A 27,565-nucleotide genomic window follows, 5' to 3' on the forward strand; every position below is an offset into this window, starting at 1 on the left:
GTTTAATTGCAGTGCTAAATCTTGTGGTGGCAAATGGACATTAATGTGGTACAGCTTTTAACGTTCCCGGATCGTCTATAAAAACCAGTCGAGGTCCGTAAGATCTGTCTGCTGAATGTATTCAGCATAACATATTGCAGAGAAGTCTGAGCAAGACCACGTTCTTAAGCAGTGAAGGACTATTCATTGCGAGACAAGGTCGTGACATTACAGCTATATATAAAAAGTTAGGTAAATCATTTAATGTCTCTGTCGTCACAGCCAGTAGCTTCGCACGTGACTGTCTGCTAAACCCACCTCTGGCGTTGGGAAGGTACATTTGCTTATGTACGATACGACAGTAACTGGGCAACGCCAAGTTCCACGCATTCATCACATTGGACATATTCGCTCACAACTACCATTATGTAATGTAAGTGTAAATTTTGATCTGCTGCAATTTTTTTTTTACTTTTTAAAATTTTTTTTAAAATTTTCGCTTACTCTCGCTTTCTGCAATTTGATTGATAGCTATTCTCGAAACTTTCATTTTGGGGAGAGGAAATAGGAAAATGTTGTTGAGCTTGCAGACAGAGTGCCGAAGACAATAATAATAAAGGCAAAATGTGTAAAGCGCATACTCACACTCCTAAGGAGCATGCTCTTAGCGCGAACAAGAACGAAACATCGACAGCATACTAGGGACAGGAAAACAAATAACATGTGAACTATAAAAGAATAAACAACAGTAGTAACGAAGAATACAATCAAATACAGAAAACACAATGAGGAACGAAATAACAAGAACAAGAGCTGAGAGTAACATGATATTGCACAAGGATTCAATATTCAAATATTCAAATTAAACATTCGTATACAAACACTCAAACAACTCTATTGACTTACAAGGAACTTGAAAATAAAACTAGAGAACAACCTCATGAAAGAATCATAGCACTTAATGTGCTAAATATTATAACCCATCTTTTTTTTATTGACCAACTTTGAAGCTCTATACACTGAATAAAACATGAATAATCTCTTCAAGACAACCTTGCTTGGACGATATGCATGATAAAACAGCCAAAAGGCATGCAAGGTATCTCACACATTTAAATTTACTAATTCAAAATTGAAAAATATAATTTTAAGATAAACCAAGTAATGCTCAAGCTAATACTCATGTTCGTTAAACTTGCTTTTGTACCCTCATACCCATAAGAACAGAATACTTTGTTGCAGGTTTATAAGAATTTACGCTATGATTCCATACTGACCATATGATAGATTTACCTACCATTGAAACCATTGATAATTCCTAGCAGCGTCAGGAATTATGATGAAAAACCCCTCTTAGACCTTTGTGTTTCTGATATGCCTTGACACTATACATTTACATAATATTATATTCGTTTTGTGTTGCGGCCCTATTCTCCTAGAGGATAATGTATTCGTTTTGACATATTATGACCTATCTTATACCTGAAAGAGGGTTTCTGTGCACTTATCAGCTCTCCGTAGAGAAACATACAATGATTTTATTTGCACAAGCTGGCCTAAGTTTCAGAACTTAACCTCCGTTCGCTAAAGCCGCATTTCAACGACGCTATCTAGCACGGTTCGAACTGAGTTTTCTGTGCGAGGGGTAAGGGATCTACATTTTTTCAGGTGGCTGCAGAACTGGTGATCCATGACACTTGGGAACAGCAAGGACTGTCGCACTGTAAGTCGTTATCTGGTAAGTTTATTTGTTTCACGGTTGTTTGTCAGTTTGCATAGAACCTCGTACATTTTCTGGGCTTGAACAAAATAAATATGGCAACTGATGTCAAAGATAACATAGACGAAGAAATAGGAAAAAATCAAGCATTTTATTAAAACAGAGAAGATTAAAACGGCTTCTGCTAAGGCTAAATTCTTTGGGGTCCCAGGGACCCCTTCTTCAGAGTTTTAAGGGGTCCCTGTTCTTCGCCCAACTTTGAAGGGGACCCCATTGACGAAAATTGAAGGGGTCGTCCGAACTTTTAATGCGTACTGTACGCAGTTTTTTGCGTAAGCAGAAGCCCTGTTAAAACTAGACGCTGGAAACTTCGTGGAAAACTCACTAGTATGCTGTGGTATATACCGGCAACGAAACAAGAGGAGAAACCTAGGCGGAGGAGGAAAATCAAGTCTTTATACACAAAAATCTTAACGGTTTGAAACGTTGAGGAGTGTTTAGTAAATGTATGTTTGCTTTGTTGGGTAGTGAATGTCATCCGTTTCTCGTCAACTGTTCAAGCAAACTCAGGTTGCATTCAACCGAAGTGTGCTCACTATCTTTGCGGAAGAAAAAAAGTTTAGCGCTGACTACAACCTCATTCTGTTGCTGAGTAGCAAAATCAAAACGAAACTGTGGCACACAAGGACGGTGAACTCAATATTTGAGAAGACGTAAAACAAGTAGAGTACTAGAAAGTAGTGGTGAAAGTGATGGTGGTAGATAGTAAGAGGGTGAACTTCACATTTGATCTACTGTAGGCTTGAGCCCTCGCGAGCCCGAACAGATATGAAAAAAAAAAAAAAGAAAAAAAATAGAAGAGAAAAGGTTGAGCCCATGCGAGTCCAAGCTTTTCAGTGAAACAATGAATGAATGAAAGGGGGAAAAACAATTAAGAAACTAACGAAGGAATCACAAGAGAAAGAAAGAAGAAAGAAAAAAGAGTAATTTTAGAAAAACACCCAGTGAGCCGAGTTGCTATATTATGCTTCCTCTCTTCTTGAATTTTTTTTCAAAGTGCTGCTGCTGGGTAATATAAAGATATGTGTAAATGATATGTCTCTGGGTAACACAGGAGAGCTAGAGCACGGCAAGAGTATTATTACCCATTGCGATCATCATCACGTGGCAACTCACAGGTCACAGGTACTGGCTGTTTTAGCTGTCCTCTTTGTTAAATAAAAATCAAGGTAAGGGATATCTCTTTCTCTTCCTTGCTTTGAATTCGGATGTTATCTTCGCATATAGTACCCCCCTTTATGCTTGCTTTTCTCTGCTTCGAGCTGTTAAAAAGAATCTTCTAAATGCTCGTTTTACGCATTCTTCTGTGTTGTTTTGACGCCGTTCACAGCAGTACCTTAGTCCTGTGGTCTTGCAAGTTGCCTGTCGACCTGCTTGAACAAAGAGGTAGCTATGTTTTCTTACAGCTCCCGAGAGGTAGTAATCTACTTGTTTTACAAGGAAATGAAGACACGAAGGAAACAAATAAAAGAAACAGCCTGATAAAGTCTGCAGACAATCGCAACATCTTAGAGGAGACAAGCCGAGCATGCAATACTAACAAACTTTTAAATTACAAAGAATAAGACAAGGAAATAATAACTATAGACGAAGTGCCAAAATTGCTCAACGCACATGTCTTTGTCTGTCTGTCAATTACGCACTCGAGCACACACACACACAAAAGCCAGGGAGCGAAAGAAAAAAAATTGTGTGAGAGAGAGAGAGGATTGTGGGAGAGAGAGATGGGGGGGGGGGTATTGAACAGAGCCAAAAAATCAAACCCAACGCAAGAATTTGCTGGGCCTCAACCCCATGCAGAACCGCTGATTGATGGCTTTATCTTTTAACTTCAAAACAAGCAAGAAAGACAGCCAGTCATGCAGCTGCCATTGCTATAGAAAGGATTAAAGGAACTTAGCTTAGATCTCCGACCCAGAAAACATATCTCTTGCTCACCTGTCTGTACAGGGCTGGCTGCCTTGCTGTAATATAGCCTCAGTTGCTGACACGGCGTAAAACACCAATTCCTCCCCCCCACCTGTCTGTACACGAGCAAACTCGCCACACAGGGCTCTGATAACTTGTCACAGCACAGTTCGCATTCTCTATCCTTGATGGTTTGTTTGAACTGCTAGGGCTGCTTCCTTGTTTACAGCACTAGCAGTGTTTAGCAATGCATAAAAACGTGCTCAAATCACGTAAATCTGATGCTCTTAAAACATAAGCGATTTGGCTTCGGTGATATTTCGACACGGGGTGGAAGGGGAGAGGTATGAACAGATTTTAGATGTAGGTCTCAGTGCACAAGACATTGTAGAAATTAAAGGTGATATTTTCCATTACTTTTTAATCAAACATTAGTGACATACTTTAAAAAAATCACATCAAGGATAAAGGTAACAAAGTATTTACGCACTTTGGTCAAATCACGTATCAAATTGGGTGTGGGATAGAGGTTTAAAACTTTTGGGATTTCCACTGGAGGAAGCGGCTGGGCTGTAAACACTTTTCATTTTATGGATGGGAAACCTTACCGATGCTAACCCTCCCACCCCCAAAACCCACAAAAAACCCAAAAAACAAACAAAAAAAAAACAAACAAAAAACAAACCCAAAAACATAAAACCAAACCTCGTACTGTGAACAGAAAGGCTTGCAGCATGGCAGTCCATGTTTGCCTAGGCCTGTCCCTCCCACTTCCACTCTCCCATAACCCCCTGTCACCTCTGTCATTTTATTCAGCTGAATACACTCAGTTTTCAAAAGACGGGGACCATTGAGTAGGATTGCGGATGTGGTTCCTGGATTTTCCTAAAGTGACAACAAAGAGTAACCTAGTCATGGAAGGTGCGAATATTTCTATTTTACTTCCTTGTTGGGCAAGTTGAGTCAGGATTTTTTCGGGACTGCTGGCTATTTGTAGACACCATTCGGTCCGAACTGAAGATTTTTCAAAGATTTCACGCTTAAAAAGAATTGCACGCTGTCCAGATGGAAATTGTTCAATAGATAGCATGCCGCTTCTTGCAAGCCAGCTCTCTCTCTCTTGTTGATGTTCTCCTTCCCGAACTTTGTTCTAGACATCCAGGATCACCTCAAACTGGTAAGCAATAATATTCACGACTTTTGAATTTCAACATGCTAAACATGAAACAGTGATTTAATGAAGAAAAACGTATTAGTAGGGACGTAGAAAGTTATGACATTAAAAGCGCTGTGAACTTGTATTCGCAGTTATTACATATGCCTTATTTAATTCTGATGTAGAAAAAACAGCTTTGGGGGTTAAGTTTTCAGTTATACAACGTTTTTGTCCGTATGGAATTGCAGAAAATTACAGTCAGTTTAAATATAGTGCAGGCTAATTTGCTTGCTCCTGCAAGCAAAGCTGTAGAAATCTTTGGCAGTAATGTTCTACTATCTGGCTGCTTGACAGAGAACAGGAGGAAGAATGTGGCATATTATGACACAGATCTTTAAGAAGAATCTATCCATTATCTGTACAAAGGTATCAAATTTGGAGTAAGCCATCATTGATACGCGCACCAAATCGGTTGTAGTGTGTCCTTTTTGTTAAACACCAGGAATATTTGTAAATATATTGTGACTGATAAATCTGAGCCAATCTCAATGCACTTAACAATACAGGTGCGAATAGCTGATGAGATGCCTATTTGAATGCACACATTTTAAAATGTTATTTAGCAGTAAACCTGGATCCACATTTGAGGCAGTGTTCCTCTGCTCTGGCTAACCGTGGGTTATGTTTTTATTATCATTTGATTTTATGAAATTTGACAGTAGGAGTGTCTCACCTCTCAACTGTCGAATAACTAAGAAACATGTGTTTTAATTAAGGCAACCTAAGTTAGCCGAGATAGGATAGATTGAGTTTACAAGTAAAGGTTGATGTAGACCCAGGTTAAAATGCAGTGTTTTCAGACCTCCAGATCAAATTTAAAGCAGGGGTAGGGGGTAGGTAGATGGGTGTGTTTTGGAGGATTGCGTGTGTTTGCTTTACTGCACATTTTGATACCCTTTCTCAGGAAACCCTCTAGATGTGGAAGACTACACGAATAAAACTGTTACATCCAATGGTTTAGTTCCGTAGATTATGACCACATACAACAGGGTATATACTTAAGAATCTCCCAAAATGTCTGACCAAACACCATGCTATCATCTATCGCATACTATAGGTTTAGAAGTCTTGAAGTTTTTGTCACACTGGATCCCTGTAATTCATGTGACGCTTGCAAGCACAGTTTGTCAGTTCAGTCTGACAGCTTATAACAAGACTCTCACCACAACAGCCACACCACAAGGACAGCAATGATCTCGATGGAGATAACCGAGATTCAGTCAGCTCGAATAACGCATTTTTTGTGTCTATACAGCCTTCACTATTGGTCCCACTTGGGAGAACACGGGAATTTCCGATACACGTGTACATATTATATCGCTATTGAAGGACCTCGTCTTGACTACTTACAGGATGTCTGCTGTTACTCTACAACTCAAAGCACACATTACAGCTGCTGGTTACGCAACACGTAACGTACAGCGGAGCGGGTGTCCCATCTCAATATCCGTTCCATGATAGCATCCCATAATTATAAACCATTTGGTAAAATGTATCTTTAAATATAAATGAAACCTCGTCAATAGGTCGTATGTTAGAGGGTTTCATGTATGAAGCAGGAAAATGGCTAAGGTTAGTGGCGATGCAAAAATTGTCATGTCACTGACAAAAAACGGTAGGTATAAAGCAGACAAGACAGCGTTTTCTACACTGTTGAACGTATACAAAAGGGAAAATATGGTGCCACCATTTTACATTTATAGTTATTGTTAAAACACTGTTTGTTTACTTACGGACTTCGCCTATTGTCCCACTTCATACATTCTACCCATTAGTAATATTAGTAAAACTTTTTTTTTTTTTTTGCAGGTTGGTCTTCTTCAAAGGATCCGTATATTCCTCGATCATGGCAGCCTCTGTAAATGTAGGTTTGTAATTTGGAGATCTTTTGTCAGGATCAAAGAAGAGAGGTGTAAGTATAAAAAAGTAAGGGTAAAAAGAGGTAAGTAGGGTAAGTATTTGTCATGTACTATTGTGCACACTCAGATCAACCGTCTAGGTAACAGCAAAGTGTATAGGGTTAAAGGTTAGGCCTCCCTACTATAGGACATCCTCCCTTCCGTAGGCTGTATTTGCAGATGTCCCTCGGAAGCAACGATGGAACCTTTTCAGCTAGTCTCATCATCGGAGTCTCATCATGGTCAACTCACATCGTCTGACGTATGTATCAAATGGACAGTCCTGTCAGCAGGTAAGTTCCTTGATTGTTTTTTTTAAATGGCAAAGCGTGGACTTAAAAGGGTCTATTAATGATGGACCTTTTCCTTTTACCAGCTTCTATAATTTATTTATGGCTAGTCCATATATCCTACACGTGTCAACTCTTTTCTTTACGTCGACGATTTTGTTTTTAATATCCAGATAGCACAACTCACGATTCCACCACGACGCCACTTCCGGGTTATGCTTTGCCGAGACGGAATCTGGAAGAGTCGTGTGGAAATGATATAAAAACATGGGGGCAATGCTACAAAAAGAACACCGCGTGTATCTACCCCAAAACAAGCTGGGGTCAGGGAGACCGAACGTGCCAGTGCATTCACAACACTTTCATGATTGAGGACGATGCCAGCAATTTCAGCTGTGCCGAAAGTAAGCCATTGGAAAGTTTACCACTTTGCAATTTGAAAAAAAAGCCTGTCTAGTTTTTAACGTGATAACCATCGCACATTTACACTCCATTTTTTACATATGCTCTCAGGTCTTACAGTGGATGCGGTCTTGTCAATTTTGTGATGTCTATGAAATACATGTCGATATTTGAAAGCTTTATCTTGTGCACTGAGCTGAGGTTTTTTGGGACACTATTTTATAATTTATCTCGTACACTGTTTTGTTTACGTCATTTATCTATATAAATTATACATTTTGGATCTGCAATATTATAGCTTCTTAAACTTAATGCTTACTTAGATGCTGATATGCCTCGAGGTGACTGATTGCTTGAGTGAATGATAGGTAGGGCAGTGGTCGAGTGAGAGACCAGCTGATCAATGAATGGAGAAGTAAACTGATGAATGGAAGGATTGTTGACTGGCTGACTATTAATCGAATTATGCTAATAATCCATCAGTAACCTAACAGCGCAACACGCATACCAACACAAACGTACTCATTTAGCACATTCACCCAGGTGTTGTATTTCTCTCACAGTTCCCAGTAAACTGTTTCCTGACACCATTACCCGTGAGCTCCCCTCGGACGTCAATCCGAACACTGAAGGTGCGTAGCTGCTGGCAGTGCTATCCATCTGTACCTTGATGTCGCTTCATGATGGCTCTATAATTGGTTGGCATGGCTACACCTGTCTTCTCAGCGATTAATCTATAATGTGGGCGTCTTGCACATTAAAGGCGGTCCATTCTCTGTAGTACGAGTAGACGAATGAGCATTGTAAGAGTTCTTTTGTGTGACATGCAGTAGCATCCCAGGCACAACGGTGACAATCACCATCAACACTTCCCCTTCTTCCTTCTCCTGATGATTATCATCGAAGTCTCTCGAAAAATAAATTCAAGCAATAAACAGGAAAAATCTATTAAATTATTTAAAACTGGGTAAAGATATACTCGTTTTCTTACCTGATCATCCACAATCCTCGTAGAGGAAAGGAACAAAGACTAAATATTTTTCACTCCTAATGCTTTAGTCATTCAGCGAAACAGATTTCATCAGTCTCTCTCTTTTCACACACGCACACACACTGTCTCACTCTATACAGAGCATAATGATCAGTGACAGTGTATAGCACTAGAGCAGTATCTAGTAATAGCATTCGTATGGAATAGAAACTACTTTCGCCTTGTAAGGTTTTGTGCGCGGTTAAGGTGTAAGAGATTCATGGTCGCTCGCTTGATTCGAGCAGGTCTGCCTTTCCTAGTAAAACTTGCCCATTTTACCAAGTGCGAGGAGTATCATTGTTGAAGAATAAATGCAGCGATACTTTACGATTAGACACACAAGGATAATCTCCCCATCTTTTAGACAAGCGCTTTAGGGCAGCTGCCACATCACTGCACTCACAGAATAATAACTTTTTGTGTTTAACAGTGTATGAGGCTGGCTTGAACTTCAACAACGTGGAAATGACCTCCGTAGATGTCAAGTACAGTCTGTACCCTGACGACACTTTCCTTTTAGTCATGAAGAATGGCCTCAACTTCACTGTCCTGACGAGCAAGCTTTTACCGCAGGCTAACGCCGTGTATCTCTTTGTTCTTCAAGTCGAGGTTAATGCCAATGGCTTACAAGCCACTGATACGACTACACTGAACATCACTGTCATTCGTACTTTTCCAAAAACTTCGCCTGAGATAGGCGTTTTCCTGCTGGACGGTAGCCGGAAGGGGACCATTGTGTTGACGTAACTTCCGCTCTCGGCAGTCTCGATAACACTGAACTAAAACTACAGACAGATACTGCTGTCGCCCTGTTTGAACTACAGTCCAACCGGAGGATTGTGTGTGTCAATGACGTCGACCTTAACAGCATCAGAATCAGCTCTGACGCTATAGGTCATGTGGTGACTTTGTCCCTGACGTCATCAGGTCAGGTGGTCTTGGCCGTTAAGGTGGCTGTGATTGTGGCGAGCACCAGACTCACAATCCCAGAAAACAATTTACCGAATAAAAACGTTGTGACGTTCTCTTCTTTACGGGAAAGTTTCGACATTGAAGAACAGCACCACCCTGTTGATCTTCCTCTCATCCTGACACCAAACCGCACAGCCATTCAACTGACGCGGGGCCTGGACTTCGAGAAAGATCCAAAATCATTTCAGGTTACTTTGTCTATGCGGTTCCGTTCTAATGCTTCGCTGTCTACGTCAGTATCCATTACAGTAAATGTCACCGATGAAAACGATTCGCCCCCCAATGTTTCATGAAGAGATGTTTATCTTCACAGCGCCTTACGGTTCCGACAGCGGCACACTCGTTGGACAGCTGACAGTAGAAGACCAAGACTCTCTGATTCAGATATTCTCTTTTAGGATTCTACCTAGCCGAAACAGCAGTCTTTTCCGGGTGAGAACAAGACACGAATCTCCCTTCTCACAACTTAAATATCCAATCAAATTAATCACTTTTTAAATTCATAAATATTATGAAATGGAAACGCATTTTTGAAAATTGTTTTGAAAAATTGTTTAAGTTGAAAAATGTTTTGAAGTAATAGTTTGGAGAAACACAATGAATGGAAGAAACTGTAAACGTTTTACCCATGTCACATCCATGTAGTGAAACATTATCAAATAGAAAACATTAAAATGACTTCCTGTATTCCTATTGTATTTCATATCAGAATCTTGAATTTAAGCTGGTTGATATGCAATGTCAGATTCGAGACTCTGCAGGGATCATTGAGGCCACGAAGAAATTGCCAGAGGACGCGGGTCCCAATGGTATTGTCATCAACGTGACTGTCTCTGATGGCGTCAACACAAGCCCGACACCCACTAAAGTAATCATCTACGTGTCCAGTTATACGCAGGAGTTTGAGCTGGTAGGAGGGAATTACAGTCTGTCTATTGTGGAGAATATACCGGTGGGAACAGAAGTCTTTAACTCAAGTCTGACCAATTACACCGGGTATCAACTGCTTCCAGCCAGCGTCTTGTACTTTTTCACCATTAACCAGACGACGGTAAGCCTCTTTCTGTCGACGCATAAGAGGTCATTGAAAATATCAAATATAAGGGCATTGCAGCATACTTTTTGAAACGTCATTTTTACGAAGACACGTTAAAAGGAATCTTGATTGAAAGGTAGCTAGTAGTTTAAGTATAGAATCTTTGCTTGATTCTTCACCGTACGTCTGCTTTTGCTTTGCTTTGAAACTAAAACAACAAAAAGCAACACTAATAACGCTACTAATAATCATGATTTTGTATCTATAAAGAGGACCACCAAATTGTAGAGCAGGCAGAGACGCTATTTATAAAATGCTGTTCTGTTGACGTCCCGTCACGTTCTTTACGTCTTCAGGGCATCATTCGCACGTTTAGGGAGATAGACCGCGAGGGACGTGTGCCTCAAGAAAATATGAACGTCGTAGCCTTCCAAGGGAATGAAATCTGCAAGTTGAAGGTTAGTCCTATGTCTCTTTCCCGATTCACACACGCACGTACACGCAAGCGCACTTGCACATATACAAAAATTACTTTAGCGTTGTTCATCATGAGATACGTGAATGCGGACGACACAAGACTGAGGGGGAGAAATCCAATTTGACTCTTAACTTAGACTATGCATAGTCTTGTCTATTTCAGAAGAGATAAATATTTATTTCTCTTTTTTATATGAAGAAACACTGCTTTAGAAGTATGGGGAATTTGTCAGTGTTGTCGCTTATGAGACAGATTTATTATAAAATTTTTTTGGACACTCGTACGCTGTGCAATGTTATACAATGGTAGCTTAGCACTCGAACTGAACAGTGCTCGAACATTTCGGCCCTAGACCAATAGTTTCGAGAGAATTCTGATTCGTTCGCTAAAACCTGTATGAGACGCTTAGGAGAAAAACAAAGGAGACATGTCCTTTTTCGTGTCCTCATACTGTGTTCAAAATCTCGTGGTTCTCTCACACGCACGCACGCACGCACACACGCACGGCAAAACTGTACCATATGGTCATCATGGCTTCCAAGAAACATTTTAGTGTTCAAATAAATAAAAGAGGAAAACAATAATAAAACAATTGTATTAAAAAAACTAATTAACAAATATTAGAATGACATGTAATAATAAATATATTGAAATATATGAAATGCATTAAAAGGAAAGAATTAACTCATTAGCTAAATTTCTTCCTCAGACTGTCAGCAATATCACGTTGACAATCCTGGACGAGAACGACAACCCACCCGTCTTTGACACATCGGTTAATTATGCTGTCAAGATTCGAGAAAATTCTCCAAATGGGGCCTTTGTCTTTAAGGTAAGGCCAGGGTTGAGGGGACTCGGATGAAGAAAGCGAGGGAGAGGGTAATAGAGAATCAGAAACAGGGGGAGAGAGTGAGAGAAACTAGGGTAGCTGTTAAAAGTTTTCGAGGTTAGATGGAAAGTGAAGGACTACCAGAGGAAAATGTTAGCATGAAATCCTTTACTTTTGCAGTTCAGTGCGACCGATAAAGATTACAAGGAGAACGCAACCCTGACCTACAGCATAACCAGCGGCAACAGTCCCTTCAGAATTGACAGTGCCACTGGCAATGTCACGGTCGCTGACTCTTCTCGTCTGGATCGAGAATTTTTGGACACACTTCGCTTGAACGTCACCGTGGTTGATGGAGGGGCTATTCTTCCACAGAAGTTGAGGAAATCTGGTGTGGACACTCACACAACTCACACAATCACACACACTTACACACACACAGACACTCTCACACACCTGCTTCTATGCTCTCTCACTTTAAGGAGAAAACAATTAATATAATGTCACTAATAGACATTATGACGCTTGACAATTGGCAAGTGACTTCACAGACATTATGACACAAAGGAAGAAGAATGAAGGTAAGAGAGAAACACCCTAAAGCAGTTCTTATACAGATGTACTTCATTGCATACAAACTAGCAAGTAAGATCACTTGCGTTTAAACTTTAAGCAGAGATTTATTACTGCAGCAAGTTGAGCGTGCAAATATGACATATTGTTTTGCACTTTTAATTTGTCTATGCAGCCAGCATCGATTTGACCGTGACCCTGGAGGATGAGAACGACAATGATCCTATCTTTAATCAAAGCGTTTACACCATTAGTGTCTATGAGAACATCTCGATCAACTCGAATTTGATTGTCGTGCGTGCAACAGACAGGGACATTTACTTGAACGGGGAAATCAGGTTTGCTAAGACATGTCAAATGTTCTTTATCAGAACACATATGTAGACACTGCTAGAGAGAACAAATCTGAATAAAATATTTTCGTGAAATGACTTTAATGTAAGCAGGTTTGAAGGATATTTTCCAAAAAATTTTCATGTAATTCAAGATATTGATATAACTGATATTGTAAGGGTCATCAGTCTCTGACGTCATTCCCTATATTCACCCTAAAAGTTTTGACATCTCCAATTATTCTTGCCAATCTTGAGTCTGTAAAACTCTTCTCTCGCTTTCAGTTCACTTCTACTGCATCTACCGGCTCTATTTTCAGGTACAGTCTTGGTGACGGAGGAGGGATGGGATTCTTCAGCATCAACATCACAACGGGCCAGCTGCGAAACAGGGTGGCACTAGACCGAGAACAGTACGAATCCTTCAATTTCACTGTCATCGCTTCTGACCTGGGAAGTCCTCCTCGCAGCTCTCTGGCTAGCATTATGGTCAAGGTGCTGGATGTCAACGACAACATTCCACAGTTCAAAGTGAGCTTATGGGAATGCTTACCTCCACGAACCGAAAGTTTTCCCCACCCCTTCTATTGTTCATTTTGGATATCTAGGAACTGTAGTGAATGATCTGTACATGCTTTTACTAAATGACTGAATTACTGAATATATATGCATCTCTCTTTCTTTCTCTTAAATTTTACGCTAGGTGCTTCAAATGAAAAATAACTGTAAATTTGATCAGTCTACGATATAGAAAGAACTAAAAGGCAAAAGATAAAATTGTCTGGTCTAATTCTTGTTTTGCAGCAGGCAATATACCTAGCTACTATAGACGAAGGAATCAGCTGCTGGAACAAATCTTTTGTCAAAGTGACTGCAGAGGACAAGGATTTTGGTTCCAACGGCGAGATCGTCTATAACTTACAGAGTGACCTGCTGGTCATAAACTCCAGTACTGGCGAGGTATGACGACACAATCTATTTTTTCTGCTACACACTGGCATAACTTAGTATAACTATATAAGTGTTGAAAAATAAGAACATTATACTATTCTGATTAATTAATATCAGGGAAATTGAACAGAAATAATGAACCTGAAGAATTTAGTTTTCAAAGCGTTGAAAATATCTGAAAGTTACCATAATTATAACACTTTGAGAGGATTTTTGTTCCCAGACAGGTGTTGTGCAATTACGAGAAGATTTGAAGCGGTTCTCCGTTTTGAAACAATACTAAAATTGTTGTTTTTTATACAAAGATAATGAAATAGACGTCAAACAAACACAAAATTAAATAAATCAGGCAAAAAATAATAGTAATAGAAACAGCGCCAATAAGATTTTTGTGCTGTCATCTTCATTCCCCTATGTTCAATGGAATCGTACACAATACCTCCGTTCAAAGGTGCATTAAATGTTTGAGCCTAGACCAGAACCCACGTCACCTGCTTTTGTGATGACTGGCCCTAATCTCCCCGTAAACGCCCCATTTTATAGCACGATGATGATTTTTATTGATGATTGATAATGATGATGATTATGGTCAGTTTGGCTGTAATATAATTTAGCCACTTAGAATGAGCAAAGTATGTTGTGAAAAGCAAGAGAGTACCATACTAAAAATGAAACTTTGCCTATTGTAATTCACTAGTATCTACAGCAGGGGTGGGAAAAGTTTTCTTTTTGCGGGTCGATCTCAAAATTCTAAGCTATGGGCGGACCGCTAAAATGCCTAAAAAAAAAAAAAAAGAATTCCACGTCAGGTGACTACAAAACAAACCTAAAGATAATGGAATGGACAGCAAATGCGAACAATTAATTTTCAATCAAACTGACCTAGGATGAATAAAAGAAACTAAAAAGTAAAAACAAGTGCCTTTAACATTTTGGGAGACGGGCCGGTTGAAAGACGTCCGCGGGATGTACTTTGCGCACCTATGATCTACAGCACAATAAAGTGAATGATTACGACAACGATCATAATGATAATGATGTGAAAAGAGCTTTAGCGGTATCTATCCCCGTGTGTGTGCGCGCGCGCCCGCGTGTGAATGTGTGTGCCGCCTTTCAGGTAACTTGCCAAGCTGCAGGTTTAGACTACGAGAACGAAACACAGCGTACCTTCGAAGTGGTGGTACGAGCTTCTGACAAGGGCACCCCTCCTCTAAACAGTACCTCCGTCATACGGGTAACTCTGCGAGACGTCAACGACAACGCCCCTGTCTTCATCAACGCTCCCTACAACATCAGCGTGCGTGTGGAGACGTTTGATACCTTGGACAGCCCTATCTTCGTGTTTTCTGTGCAAGACAAGTAAGAGAATGAGATAGAGAAGAGAGCGAGGGAGTCATTGCAGACAATAAGGCTAATGCGGATGATCCATGCCATGAACCATTTTAACATGACAGGACAAATGTAGTAAATATTTTCTTTTTCCGCATATATATCTACACCGTTAACTTTGAAACACTAGTGTCCGTAAAAATATTAAAACAAGAGAACAGAAACTGTAGAAAGCTCAAGTAGCCGGTAGTCAGTAAGTAGTTGGTCTTTGATGTGAGAAGTAACGAAGCATGATTGGCGGATAAGCGAGAAGTATCTTTCTTAAAGCTTAAAGAAGGAATCTAGACGGAAATAACTAAATAAAGCTGAAAATAAAATCATGCAGCCTCTGATATCTCATGATACCCCTAGCAGCAGATTGAAATGTTGGTGATAAACCTCAGCGATGTTGCAAAACAAACGTATGTTGCTGATCAGGGACTCCGGAGAGAACCGTGAGGTGGACTTTAGACTGACCAACCCGAGTCCAGACGGCGCCGGGCTGCTGACTGTGAGTAACCTTGTACTGAGAGTCAACAGGACTGGACGCCCATCGTTGAAGACCTTCTCCTACACTGTCATCGCCACCGACAGGGGGAGGCCGCCGCTCAGCAGCTCGGCTTCTGTCTACATTTATGTCAGCGACTATGGGACTAGCCGTGTTACCTTCGAGTAAATTGCGGATCATTGTTTCACTGTGTGTGTGATGGTGGTGGGGGTGTGCGCGCGCGTGCATATGCGTATTCATGCATTCAAGTTAATATATTTAATGTAAAGGGCTAAGATGAAAGAAAATTAGGAGTTGGGTAGGAGGTTGATTAGGTGTTTCAATACTCCAAGTCTAAGGAATACTCTTTGAACTCTATGGGTATGTACATCCTATCAGCTATGAAACTGATTTGCTCTTTAGGGTGTTTGCAAAAATAGGAACTTTTCAGAAATAGTTTAATGAATTTTTCGGGTTTTAGGGACAGTTTCGGCGTTCATGCCTGTACATGTGAGTAAATTAGGATTACAGCTGTAAACACATTGTAAACTTTATAAAAATCGGACGTTTGCTACAAGTTTTAACTATTAATATTTGTCTCACAACAGCCCGAAAGACTTCTTAGTTAAAATTGTGGAAGAGAAGTCTTATGACGAGTCCAGTGGTACTCCCATCGACCAGCTGACAATTACTAAACAGTCATTTCCCCCAGTCTTCTCTCTAGTCGGTGCCAGCAGTTTTAGTGTCAACAGTTCGACCGGTCACCTGTTTAGCAGCAAAGTGTGGGATAGAGAACGAGACAAAGACTCCGCCGAACTCACCATCATGGCCAAGGCATCGGTTGGGGCTGATGTTGATTATGCCTTGGTGAGGTTAAAGACCTTTTTGTTAACGTTTTTTCATTTGCCTACCAGTCCCTTCGTCCATCCCTCAACGTAGTCTGTCTGTCTGTCTGTCTGTCTGTCTGTCTGTGTATAACACGCATTTTTTGCATCAGAGTAATTTGAAAAAAAGCATCTTACCTATATGGTCTCACAGCTACGCAGGGTTTACAGTTTCATGCAAGCAGCTGAAGACAGCTGTTTTTCATGTTGATTATGCCTTGGTGAGCTTTCTTAAAACGTTCGTACCTTTCATACCATACCGTATCTTTCGATACCTCTGTACGCCTGTCTTGACCACGATTTTGATTACAGAGGTGCATGCGTGTGCGCCTATTTGCGTCTTTAGTATTTCTGCTTTCTTTGTTTCTATTTGATCATATCTACCTCAGTCCTCCCAACCTTCTCACTTACCTACAAACAAATTCAAAGACCACTCAACAGGACTGTACGATACATAAGAATTTATTTTCCAAGTTTGTACACAAATGTTTGCCTTTGTGTGACAAATATATGCATCGTACATACGCACGCGTACACATACATATTCATACAATTTACACGCACGCACTCACGCACGCATGCGCGCGCGCGCACACACACACACTGGATCGGTTGGGTTATCCAATGTTTCCATTTACCGTTTATTTAATGTTACGTGACAGGTGAGAATCATCTTGCTGGACATAAACGACAACTCTCCCACAATATTGACTAATCCCTCGGCACTGCTTGGCACTGTGGGTGAAGATGCAGCACAGGATACGTTCATCATTTCCTTAGAAGCTACCGACCCCGACGAAGGACGAAACGGGACCGTCATCTTCTCGCTGACGAGCGGAACACGTAAGGTTGTTTTGTGGACTGTCCGTCGAGATGACGAAATAATAATCATTTTTTTCTTTTTTTGTGTTAGATACTGTATGTAAAGATAGGAATGTGTGTGAACATTTTAATATCTCAATACTGCTTAGACTAGAGGATGACAGAATAAAAATCTTGAATCTCAGTAGATATAATTATCGCTTAGATTGTTTTGTACACTGTCATGTGATATTTTGGATGACTCACTATTTTCGATCAGGTGTTCTATCGTGATGCCGTTTTTTCGCAAGTAGTTTTGGTGCATGTTGCTTTGTTTTGCTTTGGTTAGAAATGGGTGGAATAAGATGAAGGCATTTAGAATACATTTATAACCTTACTAAAGCTAATTTTACTTCAGGAAAAAATTTCCTTTTCATTATCAGACCTAATCTACAGCGGAGGCTTTTCTGATATGACAGTATTGATACACCTATCCCATGGTGGGCTCCATCTTCACATTAGTGCATTCGTGTTGGGCCAGCAGTCGAATAGTTCCTGTATCGGCATAGTGAACAGGGGACTTTTCATGACTGTTTTCCTTAACGCTTAAAACCTGACTCGTTACTAGACGTTTTTTTCTCTTTGACAGCTTTTAGGATTGAAACCGAAAACACAACAGGAAAAATCCTGGTCAACGGCTCGTTGGACAGAGAACTAAAGGAAGAATATGTTCTCACGGTCTTGGTAAGCTTTATATATATATATCATCGCTCTTTAAATTGTGTCCGGCAAATAGGGATGACGATTACAATGACAACGACGACGATGATGAGAATTAAGAAGACGAAAGACATGAAGGCTAGGAAGATGAAGATAATGATGGTAATTTATTTTGTAAGGTGCGGGATAATGCGATGGCACCTAGGAGTGTGTCCACTTCAGTCACCATCCTGATCGAGGACGTCAACGACAATGCCCCCACCTTTGTCAACGTGGCTACCGTAATTGTTCCAGAGAATACACAAAGGGGAGAGGAGGTAACAGATGTAGACTTAACCTTCATTGAGGGATAGTTAAGTCAAAGACAATCAGAATCTTTTTATATGCGAAGCTGTACAATACAGATGAGTTCAAGTGCTTGCATATCGTTCTTCTATATGTTTGTCAATGTCAAAGCCCATTTGAATGTGTTCTTGTCGTTACCTTCTCGTTCCTCTTTTCCTTTTGCTTATAATTACAATTTGATTCCCTTTATTTTAAATATTCTTTATAATGTAACTAATAAGATATTTTTTGCTTGTTCCCAAACTTTCTTTACTCGACTTGCTCTTACACTCTTACACTACATGGTATTAAAAGGGGAATAGTTCTTCAAACAATTGTTTGAAACCGGAACTGAAAGGTTTGTTTGTTTCGTGGTTTAGGTGGCTATTGTTAATGCTACAGATCCCGACAAAGGAAAAAATGGTACTGTGACCTATTTAATTGATAACAGCACTGCTTGTCCATTCGAAATTCAAATAGGTAAGTCACAATGGTGTTTCATCTCCTTTGTAATCGATGTTATTACTGTTATTGTTATCCCCATGTCTACACGCTTCCTCCAGTTTATCATTATCCATACATTTATCGAAAATCAAACACTAAATGATATTCAGAAAAAAGACGTTACTAAAGTGTAAAATGGGGAAAAGTCCATCCGAATTTGTGCTTTTGCTGATATCTGTACAGTATTCTTTTTTTCTTGTGTGTGTGGGAACAGTGGCGATTTCCCAAACTGAGAAAGTCGGGATCCTGTTGTTGATAGAAGATTTAGACTACGAGACTGTAAACAAGTACACATGTATCATTGAGGCCTCAGACCAAGGTGACATCAGGCTGTCCTCCACCGCCAGCTTCACCATCCTCGTCACCGACATCAACGACAACGCCCCCGTCATACACAGCGCTGTCAGCAGCGTCAGCGTGTCACGCGACATCGGCGTGACTACGTCCTTGTGGAGTCGATAAACGTCACTGACGCGGACTCCGTATCCAAGGGCGCGATCTCCTTCTATTTTGTCGATCCTGCATACCGTGAGTAACTTAAAGTTTAAATATGCATCAGTAGGATTGCTAAAGACCATTCTAAGTCAAACAGATGTTGAGAAATGTTTAATCAAATTGTGCAAAGTTTTATACAATTGTTATGCAAAGAGTTTGCCAAAGTTAGTCAAACATTAGTCGATATTTAACCGGTTTAAAAACAGAGTTATGAGAGATAGACTTCTTATAGATGTTTATAAGTCGTCATGACAACTTGCATGTTGCCAAACCCACGCATTCAGCAATTCTTTATGTATCTACGTAATTGTTTACTTCGCATTCTTGGAGCCATCTCTTCATCTACACCAACCTCGTCATCTCGATTTACTTGCTTGTGCAACAGCAACTGCTCAGGCCGGTACAAATACGGGAACCTATTCATACTTCAACATAAACCCTACTACTGGTTCTATCAGTTTAAAGAATTTGATCAAGGATTTTCCGCAAGACGTCGCCACACTGAGCATTGCTGCTGAAGATAGACCTGCGAATCAACCTACCCTCTGGTCGAATGTAATACAGGTACGTTATGATATAATGAGCAACTAGGTATGTAACAGGTTTGTGTATAAATGGTTTAGCGTACACGTATGCATGTGTATTTGTTTGCGCGCACTCACGAACACAGGTGTATGGTTTCAATTTTAAATGTTACTTTTCCTGCAAAATTGTCTGCCAGTGAAATAATACCTTTTTTCATAATGGCTGTAGATCCAAGTAAACATATCGGATAACACCACAACGCCGCAGTTCAATACTATTTACAACGTCAACATCACCGAAGGACCTCTCACTTTACCACTGGATCTTACTCAAGTCAGTGCGTTTGTTTACGAAAACAAAGCCAAGATCGATCCTTGCAATTGTTCCTACACCATTGAAAACATTACCTCAGGTATATTTGTCTGTTATTTAACATAAACAGCTTCCATAGAGCTAATAACTTATTTATTGAATCCTAATTCTTGAGGTAATAATTGCGTTTTCTTTTGACTTAACAATCTTTGATCGGATTCTTCTTGTATCTACGATGTTTGCAACACAATTTTTGATTTGACTAAATGAAGTTTTTTGTCAAGAACTGACAAAAACGTGATGTACTGTTCCAGGTCAAAAGTGTTCTTTTGCTTGGTTTATGCTGAAGTAAAAACATAACGACTACAAAAATCTGTTACTTTTATATCGATAAAAAATGTCGCCCAAATTTCATGTTAAATGTATGTTTGAGTTTTGATAAAAAAGAAACTAAAATTTAGCAGAATTTTTTTTATAAGTGCTGTACTACAGTTTTCTTTCCGCTTTGTCAAAACTCATGATTCTGGCATAGCTTGCTCTTTAGACAGATTTTTTTATTTCGCAGAACAGTTATGTTTTTCTAGAAGATAGTCATATCCTTTTATAATTACAAATTACAATTATAATAACTCTAGTGATTTATCTTTACTATCTAACATTGTGGCACAGAGCCAAATGTCTCGTTAAGGGAGATTTTCGACATCAACGCGGTGTCAGGGGAAATCACCCTGAAGGCGTTTCTCGACCGAGAGGTGACTGGAAACTTCATACGCATCACACTACTGGCTGCTTTTGGGGAAGTCCCGCGCAAAACTGGCACTGCCACTCTTACTATCAACGTGTTGGATGTCAACGACAACAGCCCCAAATTTAGCACGGACTCTCTAACTCTGAATATAAATGAGGTAGGCATCGCATGAGCTTACTGTATAGTGGTCATGATCTTCGACTACTGTGTTAATTTACTTCGTACTCTATAGAGTGGGCCACTTAAAGGTAGACTTCTCTTTTATAATACTGCTGTATTACTCCATAATAACCTATATTACTGGGCCAGAAAGAACGACAAAGGCGGGCTACTTTTGTCACCAACACCAATACCAGACACCCCATCCTTACCACGATCCATCCCTCAGGAGATACATCCGTCCACGAGTCTCTCTCTCCCTACATCTATCCATCATCATCATCTGTATCGGAACAAGTGAAAGAAAAGGGGATAGAGATTGGCAGAGAAAGAGGGCATAGAGATAAAAAAGATGAACTGAAAAGTAACTAGTGTGAAAAAAATGAGAGAAGTTAAAGAATAGGCGATTGATCGGATGGTGTTGTTTGCAGTCTTCTTGCAGCGCAGGTCAAGTCGTGTACAATGTCACAGCACACGATGCTGACGCACCTCCCAACAACATTATCGTGTACAGCCTCCTTCAGTTGTCTCCAGACACACCGCTTAAGGTTGATAACTCGAGTGGACAGCTGAGCCTAAATGCTTCCCTGTGCGGTGTCCAGAATGAAACAATTACGGTAAGTTTCTACCTGTAGAACAATTTTAAGAAAGGTAAAGTGTGGCCCGCTGGTAAAGTTCAATCCTTGTACCAGCTTTTTACTTATCATCACTTAAGCATAGACGTTGTCCCGACTGCATAAACCAGGACCTAACTTATGTCTGCGTGCACAGAAGCGCTAGAAGAAAGACGAAATGAAGTGCAATGTGATTTATATAACAATTGATACCCTATGCTGGCATTTTTTTTCATCCGTTGCCAAGGCAATAGTGAAGGCAACAGATATGCTGGACCCGGAAAAGAAAAACATCATAACTCTTCGGATCAAGGTCAATGGAAAAGATCCTAACCCAAACGCACCAACCTTCCTGAAAGGTCAGTAAAATATTAGCGTATTATGACTTCGATATATTTTCGTTGTTTCGCATTTGTCATCTTTGATGAAATGTTTATTTTTAATGGACTAGAATTTGTGATCCCTTATCTACTACATGTATTGTATTAGTTTTCTCACAATATATTTGTTTCTCCTCTTCGAAATGACGTTGTGTCCTATTAAAAATGTAAGAAACCGTGTGTTTTTTTTCTGGCTTATTCTATATATTATTTTGTATAGGTACTGAGTGTGTGCCTCATGATCAAAGATGCTTAGGTCATTTTAATTATTGGTGACCTATGTGTGTGTGAAAAAAGAGAGAAAATGTGTTTATGTGAGTGTACTGTTTTGGTTTCCAGTTTATGTTGTTTTCTTTCTCTTTGCGAGCCCATGTCCATCTAGGTATCTGTGTGCATATGTGTATCACTTCCTCTCGGGTTATAACTGCAAAGATGTCTTCCGAAATATTTAAGACATTTCTTTTTAACGCTCAGACAAGTACCAGAGCGTTCTTTCGTTTGACGCCAGCGTGGACTCCACCCTCACCATCATCGACTTCGAAGCCAAAGACAAAGACGAATCTCAAAACATCACCTACTCCATTGTAAATGGAAACTTTAGGGTAAGACTGAAAAAGGGCAGCAACGATAATAGGATTGATACACATGAAATGCTACAGGTATGAGAACATATATAAGAAATCAAAGCATTCAGGTTACGTCGAACCCCAGGCAATATATCGGTTTATAAAATTTTCCTCGCGTTTACATCCTTAATCCCGTGATGGTTATTAGTAACTTTCTGTTGTTTATTTTGGACGTCAGAGGAGAGAGTCGATTGTATTTATCCAACCCACGACCTTCAGTCACTTAGCCTTTAAGAAAAAAGAACATTAAAAAAGGACGTAAATTTTGTTGCACCTTACTTGCGTGGAGTGAACAGTCAATAAATGAATCCAGAATTAACTGCGACTGCCATGTTTTTGACCTGTTGCAGGAACTGTTCACGTTCGACAGCGAAACACGTGTGTTCAGACTCAAGTATCCAATCGATGTAACTGTGCCCAACATTGTGAACATCACTGTTAAGGCTACAGACTCGGGAGACTTCCCTCTTGTCTACAGCAAAACTGGGTAATTACATTTTCCTAGTGACTACGCCATTCTCAATGACATATCTGACGGTCGTGAGGGCTGTAGTGCTGGAGCTTTTAGCAGCAGCAATAGTAGTCAGCAGTCGGACACAGCACCAGGAACAGCAGTATTAACAACACAAGAGCAGCTGCAAAACCTTGCGAAGAATTACACGAATTATATTAATGAAAACCAAGTTTACTATTCAGCGAGAGCTGGAATATTTGGATTACTGTCTAGTGACTAACGCAATATAGTCAGAAATGAAGTCTTACTCTTTGAGATGAAAAAAACTCGACTCATTATTTAAAGCTGAAATGTCTGCGGTTACGATATACCAGACACGACATGCGAGCGCCGTTTGACACTGTAAAATAAGGCTAAACTTTTTTTTCAGAAGTTGTAAAAGTGATAATTTCCTGCAGAGCAACAATTATGTTGAAAGAAATCAGTACAATCAGTATGGTACTGGATGAGTATTACAAAGATATCTAGATCTGCATATAAAGTACTTCGACAATGTCTTTGACACACTTTTCCTGGCCATGGGCGATAAATCTCCTAAAATGTTTTTCTTTTTTCTTCAAAACTCACCACATAGCCTTTTTATGTGAATAGAACTTTGCTGTTCTGTTACCTTTAGATCATGCCTTTCGGAAAAAGTTTACTCTGGTGCTACTGTAGAGGAACGGAGTTAATTTTTTGTGTGAATGCACCTTAAATGTTCGATCAGGTATGCAGAGGTGCAAATAAAAATCACCGAAAGAAGTAAACAATGCTACACACCTGGAGAGGTCTCGGCCCTGAGCAACCAGGCAGACAAGTTCCAGCTGTTCCAGAGTCTCTTCATCGCAGTCGTCATTCTTCTTGTTATCGCCATTATCACCTCTGTGATATTTATATACAAGTAAGGAATTATTTCTTTATTTTTTTTATAGTAAAATGCGATGTTTTGGTTTCATTTTTGTCGGTAATTGTATGCAATGGAGTAGGATAGCTAAAGGCATCTGCAAATTTACTTCGGTTGGAAAGTTATTGATCACACCTGAAAGGACCCCTATAGACTGCCAGTAGATGACAGATTGTAAGTGTCCGAAGTTTCTGAGCAGACTTTTATCACACGTCTAGAGATGAAACTTCAATCTGTTACAAAGAGAAACTCTTATTATTTTGTACACTCTTCCCACAATCTTTCTTTCTTATACAGACAAATAAACACGCATGCGTGCGCGCGCACACACACACGGTTATACAGAACCATGTAAACACGACACGTGCTGTTAATAACCTTAACTAAACACATTTTGTATTAAGTAAACACATGTCTGACAAACAGTTTTGCATAGCATTCCTGTTGAAAGATGGCCAAACATAACAGATAAATGGTGTTCAGTTAAGAGTGTACTTTAGTCTGATTTGAATAACTGCGCAGCCTGCAGTCAAAGTCTAAACCCTATGTTAAATACAAACTTCCCCAGTAACAATATGGGAAGAGCATCCCTGATAGCTGATAGATTGTTGATGCTGTCAACAGGTGGAGGACAGCAGTCTCCGCGGCAGCTTCCCGTACAGCTCCAGGCAACTCTCGATCTGCACATTATCTCATGGAGCCTAAACTTACCGTATGTTTACTTTGAGTCGGTTTACTGTATATTTATGTCTGTTGTATTGAATATTGTATATTCACTATGCATTTTTGTGGTCAGGGATAGAAGGTAGAAGCCTATCGAAGACTAGATTACTTGGGATGTAGCCATGGATCGGAGGCAAAGGTGTAGGTACAAAGGCAATAAACGGCGCAGAGTTTGTGGGGTCGAGAGATGAAGTAAAGGTCCATGCCTCCGGTCTCAAACAAGAGCTTACTCGCAGGTAGAAGCCAGTAATGTTTTGAGACTTGCCATCCTTTGGCTGAATCTTCCTTATGAGCAGGCGCTGAATAAGCAGCTGACTGGCCACCTAAGAACAGGCAGCTTTAGGGATTTGTTTGTGCTATACCTTGAGTCATCTGGAAGTCATCTTGCACAAACATCGTTTTTTTTTTTTTCTTGCGGTATTGTTAGAAGAGCTGTCAGTTCTACACTAGTTCTACATTCAAGGTCTTGTCTTTCTGATATGCTTTCAGAACACGAGCAAGACTACGACTAGTGTCAATACCCCAGGGTAAGTATAGTGAACAATAGTGAAATTAATGTAAGAAAATTTGTTAGAGAGGAAGAAGGGAAACAGAATGAAAAAATACAAAGATAAATTTATGACACAGAAATAGAAAAGAGAAAAAGAAAGATAAAATATGTGTAGGTGTGCTTTGCATGTAAGAGCAAGGAAAGGTACTTAAGTATCTAATGTACTGAAAGTAATAACTTTTAGCTCCCTGCTTTTTCTAGGTACCAAATTATTGTTTCAAAACATGGTATTTACAATGGCAATGACCAATTTTACTTATCCCACTGGGCAATTTGAACGTGGGAAGGCGCTTTAGTCACAAAAATATAAGTCGGAAATAAAAATAAAAATTAATGTTCGTTGCAAGGTATTGTTAGGTTATCTTCCTAGTTTCCTCCTGTCTGTTAGCCTATCGGTCCGCCCGTATATACATCCGAGAAACCTACAGATGGTACCACTCTTTTTCGAGGAATCAACATGTGGCATATGTAATCAAACCGCAGTGCTAGGCATGTATAAATAGATATTTTAGGAAGTTTACTTACCTTAGTATTTTCCAATATCCCTTATTTCTGAAGCAAGCTTGTCTACAACTTGGAAGCAAGTTTTTCATGGTTTTTCCACATCAAATTCTCTGGTTCTCTGCGTGATGGGAGGCAAGTCACCATGATGCCCAGTTTCCACTGAACCCCTCGTTTCTAATCCCTAAGCCACAAGATTTAGCCATTCTCACCACACTGTCCCCACTTTCCCAAATTTACAATCAGCAACTTTGTCTTAGTTCTAACTTTGTGCCACCCTGTTTGAAATGACCAATTAAACAGACCTAATTAAAAATAGACGACATTTTAAACCAAATACAACGTTATTTGATATTTCACGTTGTCTTTAAGACGTGAAATAGGCTGAAGTACTCCTACTGTCAAAAAGTGAGAAAAGATATATTTGTTTAGCTACCGGTATGGTCGAATAACGACAAAAGCAAGATACATCTCCCCAGTAAATATACTGAAATATCATATCACAGATAAATACTTTAAATGATCCTGGTGGTTGCATAGATAACTGGGTGGTATTGTCAACATGAACGTGAGCACGCATAACGTGAACTTTTAAACAATTTTGCTGTTTGAAGGTTTCCCCCACAGCTTCCTAGACGAAGTAATGAAGTACGTTCCGGCCAGATGGACAGCGGGGATTCCGGCATCGCCACCCAGCAGCTTGATTCTGGCCAGTCCTTTGACAGCGCTGGCTACCTCACTCCTTCCGATAGGCAGTACGATTCTTGGGAAGACGAAGGTCAAGACAGGAGAGCAGGCTACCTTTCTGCGATACCCGAACCTACTCGCCATACGTTTCATAGTTCGGGTAGTGAGGGTAAGTCGGCTGCGTAGGAAAAGTAAATAACAGGTTCCTGTCAAAAAAAGTAACAAACAGCAAACCAAAACAAGCGTATTTTTATGTGTACTTTCAGTGAAAATTCACCCGAGTAAAGAGTAGAGTTTAAGTTTTAATATGCATTTCTGAAGTGACCCGGACACTAACAACTGACATTACTGAAGACCAGAGCTTCGAGGGAATGTTACTGAGGCTCTGCCCAGTCACTGATTCAAGTTTTGGGAAGTTGCGGAAACTGAGGTTTTGGCATCTTTCCAGGAAAGAGGGGAATGGATTTTTCTTAGATGCTAGGGAAAGTAGTTCATAAAAAAATTAATCCATTCAGATAATGTTCGCTCGGTTTAGCTTCTAAGAAACATACCTTAGTGCATCCTTCTTGTATCAAACATTCCATTAGCCTTCACTCATTTATTTTTATTTTGACTTGAATTGTTTCACGATTCGACGATGCTGATTCTCCCTGAAACGTTCGCATGGACTCCGGTCTATCAGTGGACAATCAGCAGCACGGAACCTACCTAAAGGCCGTCGTGGAGCCCTCAACATCTCATGAGAGGTCTCGCGGCACTTACTTGAACCCCGTTCAAGTGTCACAGGAAGGTCAGCGCCCAACGGCTTCTCCCTTCTTTCCTCCTTCCTCGCCTTCAGATTTTGACCCGGACAACAACAGGGCTGGCGTTGAATTCTCTTGGAGAGGAGGGGAGTGGAATGACGACATTCCACCAGAAGCTTTCAGGCGCCCTACACCTTCTGGTTTTCCTCGAAGGCCATGGAACAACCCTGTCGGCTCAAGTCGCCCAGGGTTCGTGGTTCGTTCCCCGGGGCACGTGGAGCCACAGCATGCACATGATCCTTTTGGTCGCAGCAGTGAAGACGTTGGAGGAAGCAGAATCTGA

At 40.2% G+C, this 27,565-nt stretch overlaps 2 protein-coding genes across 2 annotated transcripts; both read left to right on the forward strand.

Annotated features, from left to right (window-relative positions):
• The first annotated feature begins 12 nt into the window (after window positions 1–12).
• LOC112553546 (protocadherin Fat 4-like) lies at window positions 13–20,133 on the forward strand. Its single transcript, XM_025220831.1, has 22 exons — window positions 13–412; window positions 1,648–1,717; window positions 6,693–7,475; window positions 8,037–8,105; window positions 8,934–9,907; window positions 10,221–10,526; window positions 10,868–10,969; window positions 11,699–11,821; window positions 11,999–12,209; window positions 12,567–12,729; window positions 13,044–13,254; window positions 13,528–13,683; window positions 14,792–15,033; window positions 15,481–15,714; window positions 16,138–16,396; window positions 17,076–17,256; window positions 17,864–17,958; window positions 18,114–18,251; window positions 18,639–18,738; window positions 18,977–19,290; window positions 19,643–19,821; window positions 20,011–20,133. Exons 5-20 carry the CDS (start codon window positions 9,728–9,730, stop codon window positions 19,222–19,224), a joined length of 2,949 nt encoding a protein of 982 aa, XP_025076616.1. The 5' UTR covers window positions 13–412; window positions 1,648–1,717; window positions 6,693–7,475; window positions 8,037–8,105; window positions 8,934–9,727; the 3' UTR covers window positions 19,225–19,290; window positions 19,643–19,821; window positions 20,011–20,133.
• Window positions 20,001–27,565, forward strand: LOC112554374 (protocadherin alpha-4-like). Its single transcript, XM_025222131.1, has 12 exons — window positions 20,001–20,016; window positions 20,764–20,999; window positions 21,433–21,618; window positions 21,863–21,974; window positions 22,470–22,597; window positions 22,972–23,108; window positions 23,842–24,015; window positions 24,643–24,730; window positions 25,231–25,268; window positions 25,850–25,927; window positions 26,407–26,648; window positions 27,162–27,565. The coding sequence occupies exons 1-12, from the start codon at window positions 20,001–20,003 to the stop codon at window positions 27,563–27,565; spliced, it is 1,839 nt and encodes a 612-aa protein (XP_025077916.1).

The sequence above is a fragment of the Pomacea canaliculata genome, linkage group LG13, assembly GCF_003073045.1.
Source record: "Pomacea canaliculata isolate SZHN2017 linkage group LG13, ASM307304v1, whole genome shotgun sequence".
NCBI lineage: Eukaryota > Metazoa > Mollusca > Gastropoda > Architaenioglossa > Ampullariidae > Pomacea > Pomacea canaliculata.

What these genes read in the sequence shown, in the direction of transcription:
- LOC112553546 (XM_025220831.1), top strand. Translation starts at nt 9,728, where the DNA reads ATGTCACCGATGAAAACGATTCGCCCCCCAATGTTTCATGAAGAGATG. An exon ending in GTGTTTTCTGTGCAAGACAA is followed by an intron (nt 15,034 to 15,480) that starts GTAAGAGAATGA and finishes GTTGCTGATCAG; the next exon opens with GGACTCCGGAGAGAACCGTG. An exon ending in ATACACAAAGGGGAGAGGAG is followed by an intron (nt 18,252 to 18,638) that starts GTAACAGATGTA and finishes TTCGTGGTTTAG; the next exon opens with GTGGCTATTGTTAATGCTAC.
- LOC112554374 (XM_025222131.1), top strand. An exon ending in TCATGGAGCCTAAACTTACC is followed by an intron (nt 24,731 to 25,230) that starts GTATGTTTACTT and finishes ATATGCTTTCAG; the next exon opens with AACACGAGCAAGACTACGAC. An exon ending in ACTAGTGTCAATACCCCAGG is followed by an intron (nt 25,269 to 25,849) that starts GTAAGTATAGTG and finishes TTATTTCTGAAG; the next exon opens with CAAGCTTGTCTACAACTTGG.